At 40.3% G+C, this 23,294-nt stretch overlaps 1 protein-coding gene across 1 annotated transcript in view; it reads right to left on the minus strand.

Moving 5' to 3' along the window:
* Lrig3 (leucine rich repeats and immunoglobulin like domains 3) overlaps positions 1–23,294 on the minus strand; it is a 49,832-nt gene that overhangs the window by 16,533 nt on the left and 10,005 nt on the right. Inside the window, exons 4-9 of the mRNA XM_090327803.1 lie at positions 4,889–5,020; positions 4,008–4,151; positions 2,960–3,103; positions 2,453–2,596; positions 1,495–1,638; positions 509–589 (exon numbers count right to left, since the gene is read on the minus strand). Coding sequence (XP_090183929.1) covers positions 509–589; positions 1,495–1,638; positions 2,453–2,596; positions 2,960–3,103; positions 4,008–4,151; positions 4,889–5,020 — 789 coding nt within the window. The remainder of the gene's footprint in view (positions 1–508; positions 590–1,494; positions 1,639–2,452; positions 2,597–2,959; positions 3,104–4,007; positions 4,152–4,888; positions 5,021–23,294) is intronic.

The raw sequence follows: 23,294 nt of genomic DNA on the forward strand, positions 1-23,294 counted from the left end.
CACCTGCAACACTATTTTATGGCTAAACATAAGATGCTTCATCCTGTATTCTTAGTCTTGGTGGCATTATCAGTGAATGCTTGCTCATTATCAATTGTCACTGGACAATTTCCAGTGAATAAGGTTCAATCTGGGGTACAGTGTGTGTGTGTGTGTGTGTGTGAAAGAGTTCAAGTTTGTATGGACCTTCACTTTTGCATATAATAATCTCAAGCTCCAAACACTCTAAACCATTTAAAGTTTATACTCAGATACTGAAACAAGTGACACAAACTAACCTCTTGCATTTCCCTCCTATCCAAGGAAGAGAAGTTAATTGTCCTGCACACATCTTGTGACCTCCCCGCCCTCCACCAGCACTCAATAGGAAGAAATGAGAAGAGGCCACAACTAGATGCCATATCTACTTCTCATCTCTTACAATGTGATGCTACAGAAGTGACTTCAATTACCAAAAAACCCCCAAAACTTCAAAGTGCAGCCCCACTATGAGATAAATTATACTCACAGCCGTCTCAGTTTGTCAAGCCCAGAGAAGGCGCCATTCATGTCTTCAATAGTCCATGAAATCTCATTGTTCTTCAGATCTCTAATGGAGACAAGCATTCTCATCAGAGATAATGCTTCAGAGAACCAAGGTCACCATTCAGGTGGCATGTCATCTGTAACAAATTCCTCCTAATCCCTGAGCTACCTACACCCCCTTCCCAAATTATGCACTTCATTTTCCAACAGATGGCTCTTACTCTGTACTCTTTTCTCAATAACATTTTTAAGGTTTTACTCCAAATCAAGACAACTGTGAGGTCCTCCTCAATCTAAGTCACTAAATTCAAAAGACTTGGACTTGTTTGGGAAAAGGAAAAAAAAATGCATTGAATCTGAAACCACTGTTCCAGTCACACAAGCAGTAGTTCCCCCAAAGCATACATGGTGTTTTTCAATTCTGTTCACGTCCCCAACAGGAAATAGCACAAATTTCTGACAGGGAAAAAAAATCAGAAGCCCGTTGAGCAAGGTTCAGTTCACATTGGAGAGTGTCTTCAAAGGTCAATTAATTCAACTCTCTCGATTTGTTTTGTTTTCTCATAGGGCAAAGATCAGGCTGTGTATAGACCTCACATAATAAGCATACATCTTCTCTCACTGTCCTAAGCATCTTTTTGCTCAGTTATGTTTAATCTGTACTTTATAAAGACACATGCAATGGATTTAAAGTTATTTATCTCTTAAGAAGTTAGGAACATCCCAGATATCCTGAGAAGGGTAACTATAGTCACTCCACAATCTGATTGCCAGCCCTTTTAATCCCCAGAAGAAACACATATGGATGAAATGGATCCATTTTAATCAAATTGTTCTGGGAAAGATTAAGACCCTCTTTTTGAGGTTGTACACATTTCCTTAACAACAAAGGAAATCTGCTGGGAAAAAAGTGGGCACATTTAGGAACCAATTAGATTCTGTGAATGGAGAGAAAAACGTGTAACTTACAAAGTCTTTAAACTGGAAAGCCCCCGGAAGGCACAATCAGCAATGTAGCTGACTTTGTTGTTTCCAATGGATAAAGTATTTAGTAAACTTAGACCAAGGAAGCTTGAATCGTCTAACCTCGACAAATGGTTGAAAGTTAGATCTCTGTAAGGAAAAAAAAAAGATGTATAAAAAAATAGCTTTTTTTCCCATTCAACACAATGATTTGTTTTTCTACAAGGCAGGTAATAAATATAACTGCACAGTCCTTATTTTTCAGTTCTGACTTAACAATACTCAGGAAAACATTATTTTTAATCTCAGTAATTTTTTTTTTTTGTACCAGTCTTGGGCTTGAGCTCAGGGCCTGAGCACTGTCCTTGGACTTTCTCAAGGCTAGAGCTCTACCACTTGAGCCTCAGCACCACTTCCGGCTTTTTTCTATGTATGTGGTACCGAGGAATCGGACCCGGGTCTTCATGCATGCTAGGCAAGCACTTTAACCACTAGGCCAAACTCCCAGCCCCTCAGTAATTTTTTTTGAAGGGAAGGACAAAGGCTGAGCAAAAAGTCAGTCATTCTATTCAATGTACATTACATAAAAATTGAACTACATTAACTTGCATAGGGAAAATGGGAGAGAATGTCAGAAGGGGTGATGTTGATCAAGATGCATTGCAAACTTGAACCCCAACTTATGGAACTGAACCTCTTTGTACAACTACATAACAATAAAACTTAAAAAATAATAATTATGAAAGCATGATTGCTTTTGACTATGGGTCAGGGAAATAAGAGCAGTCAAGGTAGCTTCAACTTACCACAAAAGGTGACAAGGTGACATGTGAGGAGAAAAGAAAAAACCCAAACCTGTCACCTTGGAAACACTGTTAGGAAAATTTCACATATCAGTGGTAAGAAGCTCGTACTCTGAGATGATCCCTGGTCTTGAACCCGAGGAGAATAAAAGGTGACTCACAGCTCGCTGAGTTTCTGGCAGAACTCCCAGGCATCAGGGCTAATCCTGTGGATGGCATTCTGGCTGAGATGGAGCTCCTGCAGCATCAGCAAGCCGTAAAGCCAGCCTTTGGTAATCTCCGTCAGGTTGTTATGGTCCAGCTGCCTGCATTCAGGGCAAGAATCCAAGGCAGGGAGACAGTTCATTATCTGGTCTTTTCAAAGGGCACAGATGACTGCCGCCTAGCTCTCAGTGCTATTGTTGCTAGAGATTTAGCTTTCGTTCTGTTGGACATCAGGCAAAAGATAGTACAGAGTCTTCCTTGTAAGTGGATATACTCATAAATTCCAGATTATCCGCAGCAAAGCGGAAAAGCTGAATACTATAATATAAATGAGAGTGTTTGTTAGGAGACTTTGGACATGGGCTCTAACATAAGGGCCACTGCAGGTTCCCTGAGCTTTCAATGACCTTGCAGTCTACAATGGGAAGGGAGTTGGCCGCCAGTCACTGTTGTTGGTTACTTACAACACTTCCATGTTGCTCAGCCCCCAGAATGCGCCGTCCATAAGCCTCGTGACTCCATTTCTTTGCATCCTCAGAGACTTCAGAGCACCAAGGCCTTGGAAGGTGAGGCCATCGACATTTCTAATCTTGTTTCTGTTCAGCTCACTGTGTTGGAGAGTACATTGGGACAGTTAGTTTGTATGGCACATTCTGGAACTAGTAATAAAACATGTCCTTACTACAATATCGTTCATTCAGGTCAGTGTTAAAATTACGTAGAATGCTTTACATGTCTAAAGCTTTTCACGAAGAAAAACTTCCCTTGAGTAGCTGAGAGTGGTTCTCACAAAAGACACCCGACACTAGACTACCCTTTAATTTCTAAGCAGTCATCTACTCAGTAGCGAACCATCAATTAATAGCAGCCTATAAATTGTTATTTGTTTTAAATGATCCGGAATAAGGAAATGAAACATTACACTAATATGTAAGGTATTTTCAGGACCAAAGGCATCCAGGGCATCTCTCACCCTCTCTCCCCTGATTCTTTTCAGGTTGAATGCTTTCTTGTAGGCAATAGTTCCCAACCTTGGCTGTACACTGTAACCACTTGGGAAGTTGTAAAAATTACTGAGGCCTGGATTTTACCCCCAGAGGTTTTAATATAATTGGTTTGGGGTGTGGCCTTGAAGCTGTGATTTTTTTTTTAATACTCCCAAGTCTCTATAATGTGCAGTCAAGTTTGAAAGCCACTACTGCAGGAACCTACTCACAGATGGGTATAACATTATTAACAAGACAGTTCTTTATAGCCACTTAGGCTATCAAAGCCTCCTGGAGTTGTGGGCATTATAATCATGAACCACAGCTGCGGCCAGCCTCCAGGATTTTTGCAGGACCACAATGGTACCTTTGTAAAAGGGGCACTCAGTAACAAGCTAATGTGTCTTGTTGGGCAGTCACTGGCATTCAGTGACAGTCAGGTTCTTCCTAATTCAGATCCTATATCTCTGCTTCCTCCGTGTTACAGGTTAGGTTTTGGCAGAGATGGGACACGATATTGACTTACAGCTGCTGCAGCTGTGACAGTTTAAACATCTTGGGTGGGATGGATGAGAGCCGGTTCCTATTCAGTTTCAACACCAGAAGTGTCGTGGCCAAGTTGTCAAAATACCCAGCTTCCACAGATGCGATTCGGTTGCTGTTGATATACCTGTGGAGAGGTTGAAGAAGAACTGCTTTTCCGCTTTCAGAAACAAGTTATGTGCCTTCAATCTCCACATTACCAAGATTCTCCAGAGAAGCTAACTATCCGTGAACACTTTCAAATAATTATTGTTTAGGTCTTGATGGGAAAGTTGTTAATTCACACACATGGATTAGAAGGAGAGTCACTGTGATGCTATATCTGAAGGATGCAAAAGTTTATTGTGGAGGTGTGGCTCAAGTGGAAGCACACCAGGTTTGAGCAAATAGGCAGAGCAAGAACATAAGGCTCTGAGTTGAAGCCACAGTAACTTGTATGTGTGCGCTTGCACATGTGCGTATGCGTATGCACATGTGCACACACAAATTTGTGGTGGATACGTTTCCACTTTCTGTGCAACTGTTAATTAATAATAATCAGCAACAACTGAATTTTGATATTTCTTCCAGAACTAGGATTTGGATGTGGGGCTTTCCTTATACTTGCTAACAAAGTGTTCTAATACTGGAGATACAACCCTAGCCCTAACTTTGATTTTTACTTTGGATAACCAGAAAAAACCTAATATAATCTAAAATGCAAAAACAAAATGAAGATTGTGAGTCTTCAGACAAATTTCAAGGCAATGAGAAAGTTTCATTTTTGGTCTATCAACAATAACAGGTGTAGTTTTTTTTTCTTTTCATTATAACATAATATTTTCATTACAGATGATAATTCTTAGTAAAGAAGAGTCCACTTACAGGTACTTGAGCTGCAGGGGTGGAAATGTGGCTTTCAGCTCTGATATATTATTGCTACTCAGGTCCAAAGTTTCAAGGGACTGAAACTGTTCTAGATGCTCAGGAATTATCTCAGAAATCCTGTTTCCAGCCCTGGAATTAAGAAGAGAGTCCCGATAATGACATTCATTGACCTCCACAAATGGAAAAAAAAGAAAAAAAATTATGGAAAATCTGAGTGATCAAAACAGGACTTTTCTGAGTGAAGCAGAAATATCATGGCCACTCACTTATTCACTGGATCCTGAATCATGGTATTAGAATATATGAAAAGCAGTTCTATGTAAAGTGGAATCCTCTTTAGCAATGACTGCCCGAATGCTAGACTCTTAAAGATTACTGCTTGACTTTCCTTTAGGCTATTTTTCTGAACACTTGTTCTCATTTTATTAAATAGAAAATGAAATGCCCAGCATCCAGTGGGCAAATTAGGAACTGGTGATAATTTCCTGTTCCTTCCTCATTGATTTCTAATCTATGTCTTCTCTTGAAAAGTACCCGTATCCCAGGTTTCAGTGATCTGGAAACACATGTTGAAATGGGGCTGTGAGAGCCTCAAGAGATCTGTTCTTGTAGTAAGTTTCAGTGTATTGCCAGGGGCTTCAGGAGCAGTAGAAATATCTTAGGGTTTGGAGGATCATAAGGGTTACACTAGGAACACACCACTGTAATCCCTGGATACAGATAAGGTCATGTTTGACATGAACAGTCTTAAACAATAGACTACCACCACTAGCCATATATACTTTTAAATTTAAATTATGGTAAATTTAATACAGATTAATTACAGATGTAGTATACATCTGTAATGACAGTGTTTGAGAGGCTGAGACAGAAGGACTTCAAGTTCACCACCAGTCCGGACTATAGGATGAAATCCAGTCTAGATGATAAGATAAATGACACATGCTTAGGTAAATAGGTAGATTTAGGTTTTAAACTATCTGATAGGTACATCTGAATTCTGTTCCATAAGTTGATAAAGAGCTCAACTGCTGCATGCACCTGGTAGACAAGACAGTACATTTTCAGGACATTTCCTATTGGTAATAGCATTCAAATAGGGGAAAACTAGAATATTTTGAGAGAGAGGTCAAGTCAAATCTCTTTGGGGGAGATGTGAGGTACTGTGATTTGAACTCGGGGCCTTGTACTTGCTAGGCAAGCACTCTTAACACTTGAGCCATGTTTCTATCTCTTCTTCGCATCAATTATTTTGGAGATAGGCTCCTGCTTTCACTCCTGGACTTTCATGTTCCTGTTTTGCGATTTTCACTGTAGCTGAAATGACAGGCATCCACCATTAACACAGAGATTTTTTTTATTGGTTGAGATGGTCTCACAAACCTTTTGTCACTGAGTCTGGCCTAGAACCACAGTCTTCTGAGAGGCTAGAACTAAAGGCATGAGCCACTAAGCAGGGCTTCAAAGCAATTAAAAGGATATCAACATAACAGCTCTAAGGAAAAATTTAGCATTCATTGACCAATGTGTTAGAAAATAGTAATTAAACTGATATACAAGCCATCTCAATTGTCATTTAAATCTGATAGCTGGGTCATACAGACTTACATTGCATCAAGTCAGCCATGACCTCTGACTCTGGTCACTGTCTCTGTGTGGATTCCTCAGTGTATTAACTCCTTGGTCTAACTGTGAGGTATGGGGCTGGGGGATTGGGGAATATGAGGGCAATAATTAGCCCATTTCTAGGTCTTGGATTCAATCCAAGAGGAAAGCCATGAGGCTGTAGAATCACGGAAAAATAACTTGTCTAAGCAGAAAATCTAGGAAGATAACAGTCTATTTATAAATCATAGTGAGGTTTTCTCTTCCCGAGAAGGAACAATCTGCATATTCTAAGCAGAACTCTTACCTTCTCTACAAGGCACACACTGCTGTTTCTATAGTCTATGGTCTTTTATTTACCCAAAAATATTAGATATATTTTATGATTGTATTTCTCTTGGAAAATATTTCCTTTCCCCGCACCCTCTCGCTCCCCAATAGCTAGTTAGATTTCTTTTAGTGCTTTGAGTTTACAAATCCTCTTTTGAAAAATTTATTTATTTATTTATTTATTATAAAAGTGATGTACAGAGGGATTACTGTTACATAAGTCAGGTAAAGAGTTCATTTCCTTTTGAACAGTGTCACCCCTTTCCTCACTCTCCCTGTTTCTCCACCTATAAGTTGTTTAGTTAATTGTCTATACCGTGATTAGCACTGCTGCATTTGTTTATCCTTTGTCCCTCTATTTCTGTGCCCCCTTCCCCTCCCAAAGCCAGGTAAATGAACAAACAAGACCAAAAGAAAAGAAAACAAAAACAAGAAAGAAACCTCTTGTCTCCATTTCGATAAGTGCTGTTTTATATGACCAGGTATACATAGGCATTGTACCTTAGCGTTCTTCTCCTGAGCATCCTGTTTTGGTCTCACTGTGGGCAAATGTGCAGATATGAAGTGCTTTTTGCATTTCTGGAAGGCACAGGTCTCCCCTCTACCTCTCAGAAAGTTCCAGTGTTGGGTATACTTTGACAAAATTCTACAATGGCTTTCTTTCATAACATGGACATTATTGGTCTTCTGTGCCATAATGCATGCTTCTTCAAAGTGGGGGGTATGGTTTTACCTCTCTGTGTTGGAATGGGTATGCAATCTAATAATGCTCATTACAAATTAGGCACCAGGCCCTGTGCTAAACACTTTTTATAGGTTATGCCAAAGTAATTTTTCTAGATTAGATGTGATAGATAAGCTAAAGATTAGGAATCCAAAGTTTTTCATATATTATGTCCCATCTCTTCTACAACGCCTCCTAGAATAAGTCCAAGTTGATTCCAGTGTAATCCCTGAAGGTTTATGGCATGTAAAATAGAGAAGCAACAGTATTTTGGCAACTATGTTCTTAGTAGATATGTAAAAATTTGCTGGAAAAAGTCCTGAAAAGTCTGCTACTTCTCAGCCCTCCCCCAATAGAAAGTTGATCTTCTGATTTCAGGATGCAAATCCATCATAGCTCAACAAATCACTATCATGACAGTACTTAAGGAAGAAATTAGAGTACTCTAGGGGGTAGGTGCGGGGAGGGTAGGAAGAAGACAGTTCCAAAGGACTTCTGGGGGATCCTTACCCACCAGAGTTACAAAGTTGATTTCCTGAATATAAGCAAAAGTCTTGGTGCCGTTTTGTCTATGAGCATGAATAGTAAAGGGTAAGAATGAGGGAGTTCATTGTATATTTCAACAATACTTCTCAAGATTATTATTTTAAAAAATCCCCACAGTATATTACTTTTGAGGAATGTACAACGATTATCTTTTTCTGATCTTTGAGATCCCAGTCTGAGCATCTAACCCTGCCCCCTTTTCAAAAGTAATCCAAAAGGCGGTGACAAGCACAGACAATATGCATCTTAAGATGCATATATTGCATAATCGTAAAGTTAGCACCACAGTCCTGTGAGTAAATCCCAAGTTATCACCGCCCTCAGATTCCCATAAAACCATGCAGATTTTGTTTAGAATCAAGTCAGCCATGACCTTTGATGGCGGCCATTGCCCACATCTGGATTTGCCAGCGTACCAGTTCCTTGATCTAGCTGTGAGGCTCAGAGGATACAGGGAAGACAATTAGTCAATTTCTAAGTCCTGGAGATGATGAATTCAATCCAAGAGCAAAGCCACAAGGCCTTAGGGTCAGGGTTTGTGGGTTCAACAAAACCACGCTTGCAGGGGCAAAATTTTTCTTTTAAATACATAAGCCAATGTTTGCATTACCAGGATATCCTCCCACGAACAGCGGCGAAAACCCACAAGTGTCCAAGGGCCTGCATTTCCAGCCCCTGCCCTGTCCTACCACAGCGCCCTCCAAACTCTCCATCTGGTTTTGGTCCCCAATTGTCTGAGGCAAGCCAGGATAGCTATACTTATATAGTATTTAACAACAACAACAACAACAAAAATACTCCAGTGAGCAATATATTTTATAATAAATGGAACAAAGAGGGAGGGGGCATGGGGCAGGGGGGGAGGAGATACACAGGTGTGTCACATTGGTCCTCTAGGGCTACAAGTGAGATAACCCACCTTGTCATCTTTGGTTTATATGTGCATTTGTTTATAAGGTAATTATGAACAAGGTATTAAAGCTGCCAATTACTCTGTGACGAATAAAATTTTCCCTGCAGTGAAAGTATGCTCCAGCCAAAACCCAGCAATTTCCTGAACTACACACCTCCTAAATTGCTGTGTGAAAGCACTCACTTATACACAAGGCATGCACAGTGCAGTCTTTGTCAGCTTTGCCTCTCAGCACAAAATATCCCTTACAACCAGCAGAATAATAGCTCCTGTATCGCAAAACTGAATAAATAAATAAATAAACAAACTTAAATCTGTCCGAATAGAGCTGAATTAAATCCAAATGCCTCTTTCTTAGGAACTCTCAGGCCAACTGGCAAATAACCACCTGATAGGTACCAGTTTAAAATGTTTTTTAAAAGAAATAAATCAAATCAAATCTACTTTATATCATGAAAGAGGGGCCCAAAACAGGAGGCAATTACAGAAAAACTAGACTTTAAAAGCTCTTCTATCAGGTGAAACTCTCAGAATAAATATATTTTATCCAGTGTGTCACAAACAGTAAGTTCTAGAAGACAGAGGCCCAATTCAGTCGCAGCTTTCCTTTTCTTACAAATATGGATAAAGGCTCCCAAATGGATTGACACATTAAAAAGCACTGCAGCTAATTAATCATTCGGGGGAAGGGAGGGAATGTGTAACAACAACATGAGCCACAACAACTATACCAGCAAAAGCCATGCCGACACCTTGTGTAATTTCAGTTATACAGAAATGTCATTTTTCCATTGTTGAGAAATCACGATGCAATGCAAGCATTGGGAGGTGTCTAGCCCTCATGAAAATCTAGCTATAGTTACAAGGAATAGTTTGGCCTTCTCTGTTTGTTGATAGTACAGGGAGTTCCATGGTCAAATCACTACCGAGGCAAAATATAATTAGTCACTTGCGGACAAACAGACCTGGGGGCCTGGTTGGTGGGGAATGTGAATGGTTGGTTCAGCCTTCCAAGAGGCTAGGTATTTTAGAGTCCTAGATATTTTAGCCTTGGCTCTATAAATCCAACCATAATGGCTTCATTTTTTTGTCAATTTCACCAGCTAGCTGACTTTGCCAAATATCTTTTCAAAGTGAGAGGCAAGCTTGGATTACCATTTTGGGGGGGGGGGGTCTAAGGATGCTTGCTCTGAGGGTGCTACAGGGAAATCTAGCCATGAAGAAGATAGACATATCCTTGACCTTACCTGCAGTCTAGTAGAGAGAAGAGCAGGCGAGTGGGAGAGGCCAAAGGATGGCAAGTTCCCTGAGAAGGAAGAAAGAGAAAACAGAGGGTAAAGAAAGGACAGGTACATGGGGGGGAGTGGGAAAAATAAAGAAGTCAGCGAACTCCCTTCCCCCACAGGAAGGAAGGGCTACAGTAAGATTTCAGGAGTCTGCTTGCAAGGGAGAAAAGGGTGCAGGGTGCTAAGCAGAAGCAAAGGCATGGTTAACATTCTGGTAAGTGAGTGAATTCCCTTCTAGGGAATTCAGAAATACCTTAAGGGCAAGTGTATATATATAAATACACACACACACACACACACATATATATAATGTATGTATGTATCACACACTGGTAGAGATAGGCAAAGAATGATGCTTGGGAGTGAGAGAAGGTTACACGGGGTCAGGAAACCATGCTAGGCATTGGATTTTATTTTGAGTTAACTGTAGAGAGGGACCTGAGGGTTTTGAATGGTGGAATGACACTTCTTATGGGTACAATAAAAAATACTATTCCAACAGCAGTGTCTCAGAAGAGAGGGTGAAGAGCAGGCAAAACCAGATGTACCAAGTAGATGTGCCATGTGGGAATCTACTGGTCTGATGTCAGACAAGATAGAACAGTGGCACCAATGGCATGACTTGCCGTGTGGCTTCCTGATGTCGCCCTGAGCTTTTCTCCTCTACTGCACACAAGTCAGGTTTCTGAAGCACTGGCCTCTTGGACAAGTTTGACTTTCCAGAAATAACTTCCTATGAGTGCTGTTCATTTCCTTTGTGATTTGTGTTTTGGGTAGGGGACCCCTCCTAAAGCCTGGGGTGTGCACTGTGTTTCCTCTCTCTCAGAGCAGTTCAACACAAGCTTTCTAAGAGACTGTAATCACTAGGAAACAAATGGGTAAACGCATCCTTGTCAGGAATCGGTCATGTGCTTGTTTGTTCTGCTCTCCATGTAAACACTACATCAACGAGAGTCAAATGTGACTGATGGGGTCAGGGCTAGGACCGCTTAATACGAGGATGATCTGGAGATCTGGGGGCCTCCAGAAATCTCAAGTTCAAAAAACCCTCACATACTGTCAAAAAGAGAACCAGATTGGAATATTCTTTGTTAGTGGGGGATCCAGAATATCAGAGGCTTTCTGTTTATTTTCTTTGATCGCATTAAAATTAAAACTTCTGAGCCAGTCAGGTTCTTGGTTCTGTATTTTTTTCCAGTCATGGGTCTTGAACTCAGGGCCTAGATGCTGTTTCTGAGCTTTTTTTTTTTTTTTTTGCCAGTCCTGGGCTTGAGCTCAGGGCCTGAGCACTGTCCTTGGACTTTCTCAAGGCTAGAGCTCTACCACTTGAGCCTCAGCACCACTTCCGGCTTTTTTCTATGTATGTGGTAGCAAGGAATTGAACCCGGGTCTTCGTGCATGCTAGGCAAGCACTTTAACCACTAGGCCAAACTCCCGGCCCCCTTTTTTTTTTTTTTTTGGCTCAAGGTTAGCACTCTATCAGTTTGAGCCACAGCTCCACTTTCAATTTTCAGATTGGTAATTGGAGATAAGTCTTTTGGACTTCCCTGCCCAGGCTGGGCTTTGAACTGTGATCCTCATATCTCAACCTTCTGCGTTAGTGAGTATTACACTGAGCCACTGGTGCCCAGCAGACCCCTGATTCTTGATAAGCAAGACCTATTCATCAAAATCTTAAGTATTGCACATGATAACAGGTAAGCGCAAAGTCTTGCTTTGGTAAAAAGATGTGCAGACTTGACTATTCAAGGAAGCTATGTGCAGGATACATTTTTCCTTTAGGAGGTGCTACATACACTGAAATTTAATTTTTGAATTTTTAATTTTTTTTTCGGAGGAGCTTTATCACCTAACACTAGTGCTTTACAATTTGAGCCACAGCTGTATTTCTGGCTTTTTGGTGCCTAATTAAGAGATAAGAGTCTCACTGATTTTTTTTTTTTCCCAGGCTGGCTCTGACCTAGAATCTTCAATTCCAGTCTACTGACTATCTAGGATGACATGCATGAGCCACAGGTATCTGGCCGTAACCATCTTTTATATGTTTGCAGTGCCCTATCTTGTTAGAATCATTCTAATCATATCCCTTAGGTCCAATTTCAACCAACAATTGCTGAGTTTTTGGTTACTCTACAAACCCATTATGCGAAATACTAAACAAATTTATATCCCCTGCCACACACAAACATCTTACAAGCAATTAGCTGAGCACCACTGATAAAGAAATTACAAGTTATTACAGAAACATTACAACTGGCACCAGTGGCTCATACCTATAATCCTAGCTACTCAAGAGGCTGAGAGCTGAGGATCCCAGTTTGAAATCAGCCTGGGCAAGAAAGTCCAACAGTTTCATCTCTAATTAACCACCAAAAAGCCAGAAGTGGAGGTATGGTTTAAATGGCAGGGTGTCAGAAGTAGCAAAAAAAATAAAAGGGCAGCATCCAGGATACAAGTTCAAACCCAGTACCATTATGTGTGTGTACATACATACATACATACACCACACACAAGAAAGAAAGAAAGAAAGAAAGAAAGAAAGAAAGAAAGAAAGAAAGAAAGAAAGAAAGAAAAAATATTGCATTGTGCAAACTTACTACCATATCATCCTCTCCTCCCAAAAATATTGTCCTAAGTTTCCTTTGAAAATGACCCCATTAGATCAGGCTTCTTTTAACAGATATTTGGCAAATGGAGAACTCCTCACATACAGATAAAAATAAACAGCCTCTGCTCATCTCCTTGCTAAAAAGATAATTAGGAAATTTCATTAAAAGAACACACATGTTTAGACTAGTCTACTAGGGCTGGGGCATCAAAGACTGGAACCACTGTGGAAATTTCTAGAGGAGACAGAGTCTTGATTAACAACCTAATGATACTAAGCAACCGATGAGCCAAGGTGTTAGAAGTGAAGAGCCTCAGTTCCTTTCAGCTAAAAGCCACATAAACATGAAATATAATTATCTTTTGGAGCTCAAACGGAATAAAGATGGCTATAACATGGGTATTTTAATTCAGAAGTCCTAGAATAATCAGGGTCCTATTCAAATGCCAGTTGTAACACATGCTAAAAATGAGAAAGAAAAAAATAAAGAAATGTGCGTGAAAAGCGTATTCATACTACATACAAAACAACCTTTCTTTGATCCCCAAGTAGAAATCCAATGTAGTCTTCTGCATAAACAATTTAAAAGTAAACTCTGGAAGACATCAGGATGATAAAGACTTCGAGAAGAGAGCTTATACTGAGATAACTTAGCTTCTGTACAATAAGAACTAACTCTGCCTGGATGTAACAAAATGTAAGGTTTTTTTTTTTCATTTTTCTCCCCCTGGTGAGGCAGAAGCCTTCCAGAGACATTTTTCCAGGTCGGACCACACTCATGAGAACCACCACTCACCTGTGATTTCCTTGTGAAACCACTGAGAGAACCTCTAATTAATTCATCTTTGCTTTCCCAGAACATAGGATTAAATGAATGAGTTCAAGACAACTAGGCAGTCTCAACTAGCTCTAAAACCAAGAACAGTTTGAGATGGACCCAGAAAGACCTGAACAATGTTATTTATACATCAGAAAACAGTGTGCCCCATAGAGCTGTCAGGAAGAAAAAGGAAAACTATAAACTGAGGTTCTTTACATGAAACAACTTGCAAAAAGGGAAGATCCCACCCATAAATCAATTCCAACTGAAGTTGCCCAGAGAAGATTTTGTCCTATTATTGACCCTAGGTCTTCATCTATTACATTTTGTGGACCCACACTTTCTCACCCATACATGGAGGGAGATTGAACAGGAAATAGATTGGAGGGATCCCTTGCACACCTAACACTTACTGCATTGGGATTCTAGATCTGGATAACAAACCCCCTAGAGAACAAGATGCTACAGGGCGTCATATAACTGAACCACATATAAAAACTGCAGCCTCTCTCAGAGATTGGCCTGTATTGTTCTACATTTTTTTATGGTTAGTGTAAAGTTGATATACAGAGGACAATTCTTTGTGAGCCCTGTCACCCTTTCCCTCGCTCCCTCTCTGTTTCTTCCTCCCTTCACCACCCATAAATCGCAAGTCATTTTCCACATAGTGTCTATCTAATGAATACCATTGTAGTATTTGTTTATCTTTTGTTCCACCTTTTCTGTGTTCTCTCCTCTCTTTCCCTCTCAAATACAAACAAACAAGACAAAAGGAAAGAAAAGCACACTAAGACAGTTTACTGGAGAGCCAGGCAGGGTTGTGAATACTTGTAAACCCAACATTATCAAGCCTGAGGCAGGGAGATCGAAAGTTCCAGGCCAGCCTAGGCTAAGAGTGATAACCTTTGCCCAACACAGAAACAAACAGAACATCTCCCTGTGAGGACCACATATGGCATGTACTTGTTTGGTGGCGGGGCTAAGAAAGGACTTGCTTTAGGATGGGGTGTCTGTTTCTCTGGGTCTTCCCTCTCAAAATTTGTGTCCTGTCAGGGGGTGTAAGAATGGCAGTTATGTGAGAAGTCTAGCAGGGAATAAGTGTGTGTGTACACAAGATTGGGGAGCCGGGCTGGGGGGGGGGGTTGTCCTCTCTGGGATCTGGATTTCATTTCCCCTAAAATGTCCTCAATCCGACCAATTCCAGAGGCTTTTTGGTTCTTTGGCTCCAGTACACATGCACAGACTTCATCTTAGGAGAAAGGCTGTCACGAGGTTTGAGGGGAGGAATGTGGAGGTCAGATTTCTTCTTTTGAAAGAATTTGAACTAATCCCCTGTTTTCAGTCCAACTCTGTACTCCTGCTGTTAGAGGTTTTGAATTCCTGAGACGCTCTGATGGTTTGCGCGCGCATGCGCACACACACACACACACAGCACACACAAGTGCACACACATGCTTGGATTTTCTTTTCAGTCAATACCATTTTCTTTCTTTCTCTCTCCATCTCTTTATCTGTCTCTCTCCGCGTCTTTTGTTTGTGTTTATGTGCACTGATTCTAAGACTTGAACTCAAGGCCTGGGCACTCAAGGCCTGGGACTTTTTCTGCTCAATGCCAGCACTCTACCATTCAAGCCACAGCTTTACTTGCAGCCTTTTTGTAGTTATTTGGAGATAATGAGTCTCACAGACTTTCCTGCCCAAGCTAGCTTTACACCCTGATCCTTAGATCTCAGCCTCCTGAGTAGCTAGGAGTACAGGAGTGAGTCGCTGGCACCCAACCCAAATTCTCTCTTTTGAGTCAACTACCTACTCTAATACTTGAAAAAAAAATTACAGCATCTTCCATTTGGGCTGTACCCTCTCTGTGTGCTTTACTTTCCCTTTGTTACTGGTACAATATACTTAAAAAATTATTTACTTTCTTTTTAAAGGTGTTAAGAAGGAACAGAATGAAATGAATGTACTCAGTAGGAGGTCTTCAGTGGCAATTTAATCAAATGTTCTTTAAAAACCCAAATAAGGAAATCTTCTTTCCAAAAAAAAAATCTACTTGGGCTGGGATGTAGCTCAGTGGCAAAGCGCTTGCCTAGCAAGTACAACATCCTGGGTTCAATCACCAGTGCCAAAAAAGAAAAGACAAAAAGATACAGTTTAAAAAAAAAATCTACTCTTACTTGTTTCTTACTGAAAAAAAAATCAATCCACTTTGATTCATATGTATGGGTTTTTTTTTACCCCATAGGAAGCATTTTCACTTATAATGATAATATAAACCAGAAAATACTGCCTCGTTCTTCTGTATGAACACAATAGGCTAAAATGACTTGGCTGCAATGGTTTTATGAATCATGGAAAAAGCAAAGATACTGTATTTCTTGATTTCATCTTTGTGAACAAGACACAGAAAATGTGGTGGTGATGGTCACACATACAGGTGTGTTCACACCTATGACATGATTCGGAGATTGACATTGAATTCTACAGAGGTCTATTTCACCGCAGAAAGTACTGCTGGACAGGACAGGTCAAAATCCCAGGCCATGCAAGAAATAAGCATGAAAATTTGAGCCAAGTATCTGACTTTGTTACCTGCTATATTGTATATACATTTATTTGAAATAGGAAAGGGCAGAGGGGAAAACAAGACAATTGGGAAGGGGTGGGGGGAAGGAAATGGAAACAAAAACATAAGAAGGGGTATCAACATGTGAGAAGTAATGCACCTACTCTCTGGCGAATGTGACCTCTATACATTACTTCAATAATAAAAAATAAAATGAAAAAAAGAAAAATTTGAGCCAAGAGGATAGTAAGCTGGGAGCTAACTTGTCATTCTATCTATCTATCTATCTATCTATCTATCTATCTATCTATCATCTTTGTGCTGGTTCTGGGGCTTGAACTCAGAGCCTGGGCATTGTCACTGAGCTTCTTTTGCTCAAGGCTAGCTAGTATTCTACCACTTTGAGCCACATCTCCATTTGTGGCTGTTTTTCCTTTTTCTTTTAGGGGGATAGATTACTGACGATAAGTATCTCATAGACTTTCCTTCCAGGGCTGGCCTGGAATCGTATCCTCAGATCTCAACCTCCTGAGTAGCTAGGGTTATAGGTGTGAACCACCAGCACCTGGCTAAACCTAGCATTTTAATATTTATAAGTAATGTGATGCCAGAAAGACAAATTGTCTCCCCATCTCAGATATGGGACACCAGGGAAAAGCTACAGGAAGACAAAGCCAGAGGTTATAGCAATTAGAACTCTGGAGAGTCCTAGTTCCCCAAAAGGAGCTTTGTGACCCTAGAAGTGCTAAAGGGGAGAAAGGTCAGACATATCTCTTCGAATTTCAGCTTATTAGAATTGGACAAAGATACTCAAAACTAACAACAAAAAAAAATGGTTTACAACAATTACATAACATACAAAAACCATTTCTACTTCCTCTCACTTTCTTAGATACTTACATGGACCTGTAAGACAGATATGTACACAATGAAGAGAACACTTCCACAGCTATAAACACTCTTTGGCCATTGGAGAACACGTTCTTCTATCTTAAACTAACCCTGACATGAAATCACACCCACAGTTATTGAATTATAAAGTACCAATTTGACTCCACTCCATAATATATTTGTCTTGTTGCAAAAAAAATAATCTAAAGTTGTTCATGCCCGGCAAAAACTGACAGATCACGTGTTATTTTTTAATCATATGTGTTTTCCTCTCCCATATGTTAACATACAACATGAATATGACCTAACCCACTTGTCTTGCCTTTATTTTAGAGACTTCTCTATCTGGTAGCTACAACTGTACAAAGAAGTGAGACAGCAAGGAAGATGATGTTCAGTGCTCTGAAGGAGGTGTTTATATTTATAATTGCCTTTCCTTTCATGTTTTGAATTTAGCACACCAATAACTTCCAAGCAAAGAATGAAAGCATGCTATTGGTTAGAACTCGGCTTCATTGTTTTAGTCTACCCCTAAACAGGAGCGAGCCCTCAACCTTATGCCCTGTGGCAGCCAGTGAAGAAACTAAAGTAAGGAGGAGAAGGAAAAGTAACTAGACTGGAATTGAGAGGCATGTTGAATCTTGCTGCCCCAATTATGAAAAGCTACTGGCTGTAACTTCGTTTTGTCTTTCTTGGCAGAACAAACCTTACTCGCCATAGAAGTATTCTGGTAGGAGTTGTACCTGATACTTCAAAGCAATACTTCAAAAATGCTTATTACTAACCTGAGGAAGGGAATGTAGGTTCTGTATAAATGCTGATAATGTTCTTGTGACAAGCTGTCATAGAATTTCAAGTTCAAGGGACCAGGCGTCCCTTGAGAGAGACCTGTATTCTCCCTGTTAAAATTGTTGTCACCTTGGAAAAGCTCAACTTTTATGAGTGAAGTGAAATTTTTTGCATATGAAGAGGCAGAAAGGTAGCTTGCTATGTTAAGTAAGACTAAGTCAGCCATCCATCCATCCACTCATTCATTTCTTTATCCATCTAGCTACAATGTGTTGGACAATGTGCTACATTGTCAGAGTTCCAGCAGGCACAAAACCAGACATGATCTCAGCTTTTCTAAACTTTATAGCAGGGGAAACAGACATCGAATAATCACATATACATAATTAAACTATGATTGTTTACATGATAATAATGATTATTAAAATAAAAGAGATTAAGAATGGGAAAGCAACACCTAAGTCTGATTTGGAGCAAGTATCAATTCTTTTTTTTTTTTTTTTTGCCAGTCCTGGGGCTTGAACTCAGGGCCTGAGCGATGTCCTTGGGCTTTCCTCAAGGTTAACACTCTGCCACATGAGCCACAGCATCCCTTTCTAGCTTTTTCTATATATATAGCACTGAGGAATCGAACCCCAGTTTTCATACATGCTACTTTACCACTAGGCCAAACTCCCAGGCCCAAGAATCAATTCTGTGGATCAGGGAACAGCATATGCAGATTTCTGGGATGAGGGTCACATGGCCCATCCCTGAGCTAAGGAATGCTTCCAGAGAAAGTCCAATGGGAGGAGAAGATGCCCACCATTGAGTCATTAAAAAGATTTTGCTTCTGACCTATGGGCCTCGAGGAAACACTGAAGACTCTAAAAGAGGCACAGGAACAATCACAAATAGCTGTTTCCAATATAGTCACTCTAAACTGAGAATTGAAAATCTTAGGTTTATATTCTGGAGATGGACTGCTTTTATTATTAAATGTAAAGTGTTACAAATACAGCTCTGCATAGAGTAAACTCTTGGGCAAAAGTCATATACAAATACTTAAAAATTCAATGAAACTATTAAGAACTTTTTTTAAAAAAATATTTTTTTGTTGGTTGTAGAGCTTGAACTCAGGGCCTGGGCATTATCCCTGAGCCTCTTCAAAGCTAATTCTATACCACTTGAGCCACAGTGCTACTTCCTAGTTTCTGAGTGCCTATTTGCAGAGAAGAGTCTCACGGGGACTTTTCTTCTTAGCTGGCTTCGAACCATGTGGCTAGGATTAAGGCATGAGCCATAATAGGAAGCTGCCTATTAAAATGTTTATGTGTTTATGTTGTTGAGACTTGAAGTTCATAAGCTTATTTCCCTTACGCATAATAGTCTGTGGCTGACATGTGCTAGCCAAGACTACACTGCTCACCTGTGCCAAGACCCATGCACTGTGGAGGTGAGTTTTGCACTGAGGATGGTCCAACCCCACCTCCTCTGCTACAGCCAGATGTGTGTATGGCTAGATATGGTATATGCTTTCTCTTTAGAAATCTAAGGTGCAATTTGGTTTGCTAAAGTGGATTTCCAACTTGCTCATTTCATATGACAAACTCATGACTTCAAGTACTGACTTGCAAGGGTGTTCTGTTAAACTAAGCCTTTGGGTTGTGCCCCCGAAGTGACAAAGTTACTCAGGATGTATCATGTCTTGAAGATGTTCTAATGCTTGCCTTCCCCACGTGCAACCTTATCTCTGAGCTGCAAAGATATCAAAATAATCATATTCTTTCTAAAGGTGCACGTTGAGTTTGTTTAATGATTTAACACAATTCCTGCCTCACAACCAAGTAGCAGTTTCTTAAATCAGTGTCTCCCAAACTGACTTTCTAAGTCTAATTTCTGGAATGAGATGGATAAAACTTATGAATAGGGACCAGGAGTTTGGCCTAGTGGTTAAAGTGCTTGCCTAGCATGCATGAAGACCCGGGTTCGATTCCTCAGTACCACATACATAGAAAAAAGCCGGAAGTGGTGCTGAGGCTCAAGTGGTAGAACTCTAGCCTTGAGAAAGTCCAAGGACAGTGCTCAGGCCCTGAGCTCAAGCCCAGGACTGGCAAAAAAAAAAAAAAAAAAAACTTATGAATAAAATGCCCACTTTGCCTGGTTTGGGGTCCAGTATAGAAACAGGAGATTCTCTTTGACACTTCAGCAAACACATCATAAACTGAAAATATTACAAAGTAAAAATGCATTTACTAATAAAGCTAGCCTGCCAAACACCACAGATTAGCCTAGCTTACCTTAAACGTGCTCAGAACACTTACATCAGCTTATCTAATGGCAAAATCACCTAACACAAAGTGCTGACTGCCTGGTGTAATGTTTTATAACGCATTGAAAGTGGAAAACAGAATCAAAAGAAAGGTATGCTTCCCAGCCATCATAAAGGAGAAATATTGGAGACTCATAAGCCAAGATATCATAAGCTAAGGGAAAGTGGTCTATATAGCAATCTGATATTTCATTACCCATTCAACTCCACCCCACCCAGAAGGCAGTGCTTGTATGACTTCCATCCCATGGCAGATTTCCTTCCCCGTTTTGGGAAAAACCCTAACACACCACAGAGATCAAGAGTTCAGAACAACTAACTCCAGGAATCTCGAGATGACAAGTGCTTGGTGAGTCAGTAATTGGTATTTCTCTAAAGCCACATTGTGCCACTTGATTCTGAAAGTGAAAATTTTCATGGCTGACTAGAGAGAGATAAGGGGGAGGGAGAGAGGGAAGGAGGGAGGGAGGGAGGGAGGGAGGGAGGGAGGGAGGGAAGAAGGGAGGGAGGAAGGGAGGGAGAGAGGGAAGAAGAGAGAGAGAGAGAGAGATTCTATGCTGTGTCACTTCATTCTCTTGCTTAAAACAAGGACAGCAGACTTCCACGATTCTTCCAAAACTACGAACTATCTAAGTATGGCCATAACTTCAAGAGATAAATGTACCCCTATGTGCCTGGTGCCGGTGGCTTGTGCTTGCAATCCTAGCTAATCAGGAGGCTGAGATCTGAGGATCACGATTCAAAGCCAGCCCAGGCACCAAAGTCCATGAGACTCATCTCCCACTAACCACCAGGTAACTGAAAATGGTGCTGTGGCTCCAAGTGGTAGAACACTAGTTTTTGAGCAAGAAAGCTCAAGAATGCTGCTCAGGCTCTGAGTTCAAGCCCCACAAACTGACCAAAACCAAAACAACAACAACAAATCTACACAAGTACCCCATTCTCCTTTCATCTCTAGACTCTCCTTTACACTCCTGCTTCTACCGCCTAAAACTTGGGTGCTGGATACCTTTGCCTGGGATACCTCCACCATCCTGGGCATCACTTCTATGCCTAGCTCATCTATCTTCCTGTCTCCAGAACTGAGGACAAGTCCTATAGTTCTACTTGGATTTGCTCTCTAGCACTTAATACATGGACGGCACATAACATATACTATTGCTAGATTCTAAATACACAAGCGTTTAGGCTACAAATGGTTGGATATCCCTTGTAATTGTATACTCTTTTAAGAAATCATTTAAGCGCCAGGAGTTTAGCCTAGTGGTAGAGTGCTTGCCTAGCGAGTATGAAGACCAGCCTTCGATTCCTCGGCACCACATACAGAGAACAAAAAACCCAGAAATGGTGCTGTGGTGCAAGTGGTAGAGCTCTAACCTTGAGAAAGCCCAAGGACAGTGTCTAGGCCCTGAGTTCAAGGCTCAGGACTGGCAAAATAAAATAACATTAAAATTTAAAAAAGAAACCATTTGAAGAAAGCAGAAAGAAGATTGTCTGTTATTTTACTCCATCCCTCATCTCTGGCAGCCTGCATAGTTTCTAAATTTCACCTTTCCCTGTGACCTCTATGCTCAAAAATCTATTTTGGCCCACTGTCTGCAGCCTTCTTAGTTGCCTGCTAAGCCCAACTCACTATAACTGCAGCAGCTGTAACTGCTCCCACTCTACCTACCTCTTTCATGTTCACAGTGACATTTCATCCTTTGCCGGAAGCATAGGAGATAGATGGGCAGACATCACTGATTGTTTATACAGATAAACAGAGAAGAGTTCATTAAGACTGCCTAAGGCCAAAGTGGCCATTAATATGAGACAAGAAGAGACAAAAGTCTGTGTGTTCTTGTTAGCTCAGGGTTCTTCCTTTTGCACATGGGCCTTCAGTTCTTATTCACTTAGATTCTTCATAAATACCTACTACGTACTTGGGTGTGTACTAGACTGCTGAAGAGACTGTTGACAGCTCAAGAAGAAAAGACTCCTCCACTGGAATTTCACAGGTGCCATTAAAAACCTAACATTCTCTATATACTCTATAGACATAATGTTATACTATATAGATTGATATTTACCTATGACATACAAACCCTCAGCTTAATTGTAATTATGTCCTAAACTCTATGTGCTAGTGATTTTATATAGAGAATCCCTTCTTGAATACTTGTCTGTTAAACATGACATTTGAAATATGATGTAAAAAGAAAAAAAATAAATCTAATATATGGGCTCAAAAACAAAACAACACATCCTGTACCTGTGAGAGTTTCAAAACAAAATATTAAAAGTCACTGATGATTAATCTTGGTTGTCAATCTGATTGGATTAAGAAGCACCTAGGAGATTAATGCAGTATACCTCTGAGTGAGTCTGTAAAGATATTTCCACAAAGGCCTAACTTGAGGGAGAAGACCCTGAGCAGAATGCTGAAACCTTGAGCTACTTAAGTTACCTCTTGCTCTTTTCCATGTTCTTTGAATTAGTATTATTGCTGTTGATATGATTCATTATCATTTTACCAATTACACTATTTCCACTGTAAACAGTGCAAATACTTAGCCCCGAGTTGAGACTAAGTACATATGAGGGGAGCTATGTGCATGTGTTTAACCATAAATATTCCTTAAATCATACATTAATTAAGCACTAACTATATACTATACAACTCCATGATGGGCTGTTGGAATGAAGAGTCAGCCACAGAGGCTTCAAACATAGGAGAAGAGAAAAGTACAAACTAAAGTATTTCCTAAATGTACTGACAGTTGGATACACAAGGCAAGGTAGGCCTAGAAGACAAGGTAAGTAAAACAGGCTTATAGATGACCCCTTAGCCCCAGACACACATCACATTGGTTAAAGACTCAAATGTCCCTCGTGCAGGTCACAGGTTTTAAAAGTGACAGATGCTTTAGAAAATCCTGCTCTAAATAATATAAATATAATCCAGATTAAACTTGCACATAAATAAGATATGTCCACTCCAAAGATCTTTCCATTTCTTTCTCTAAAAAAAATTCCAT

The sequence above is a fragment of the Megascapheus bottae genome, chromosome 2 (assembly GCF_031878675.1).
Source record: "Megascapheus bottae isolate mThoBot1 chromosome 2, mThoBot2.hap1, whole genome shotgun sequence".
NCBI lineage: Eukaryota > Metazoa > Chordata > Mammalia > Rodentia > Geomyidae > Megascapheus > Megascapheus bottae.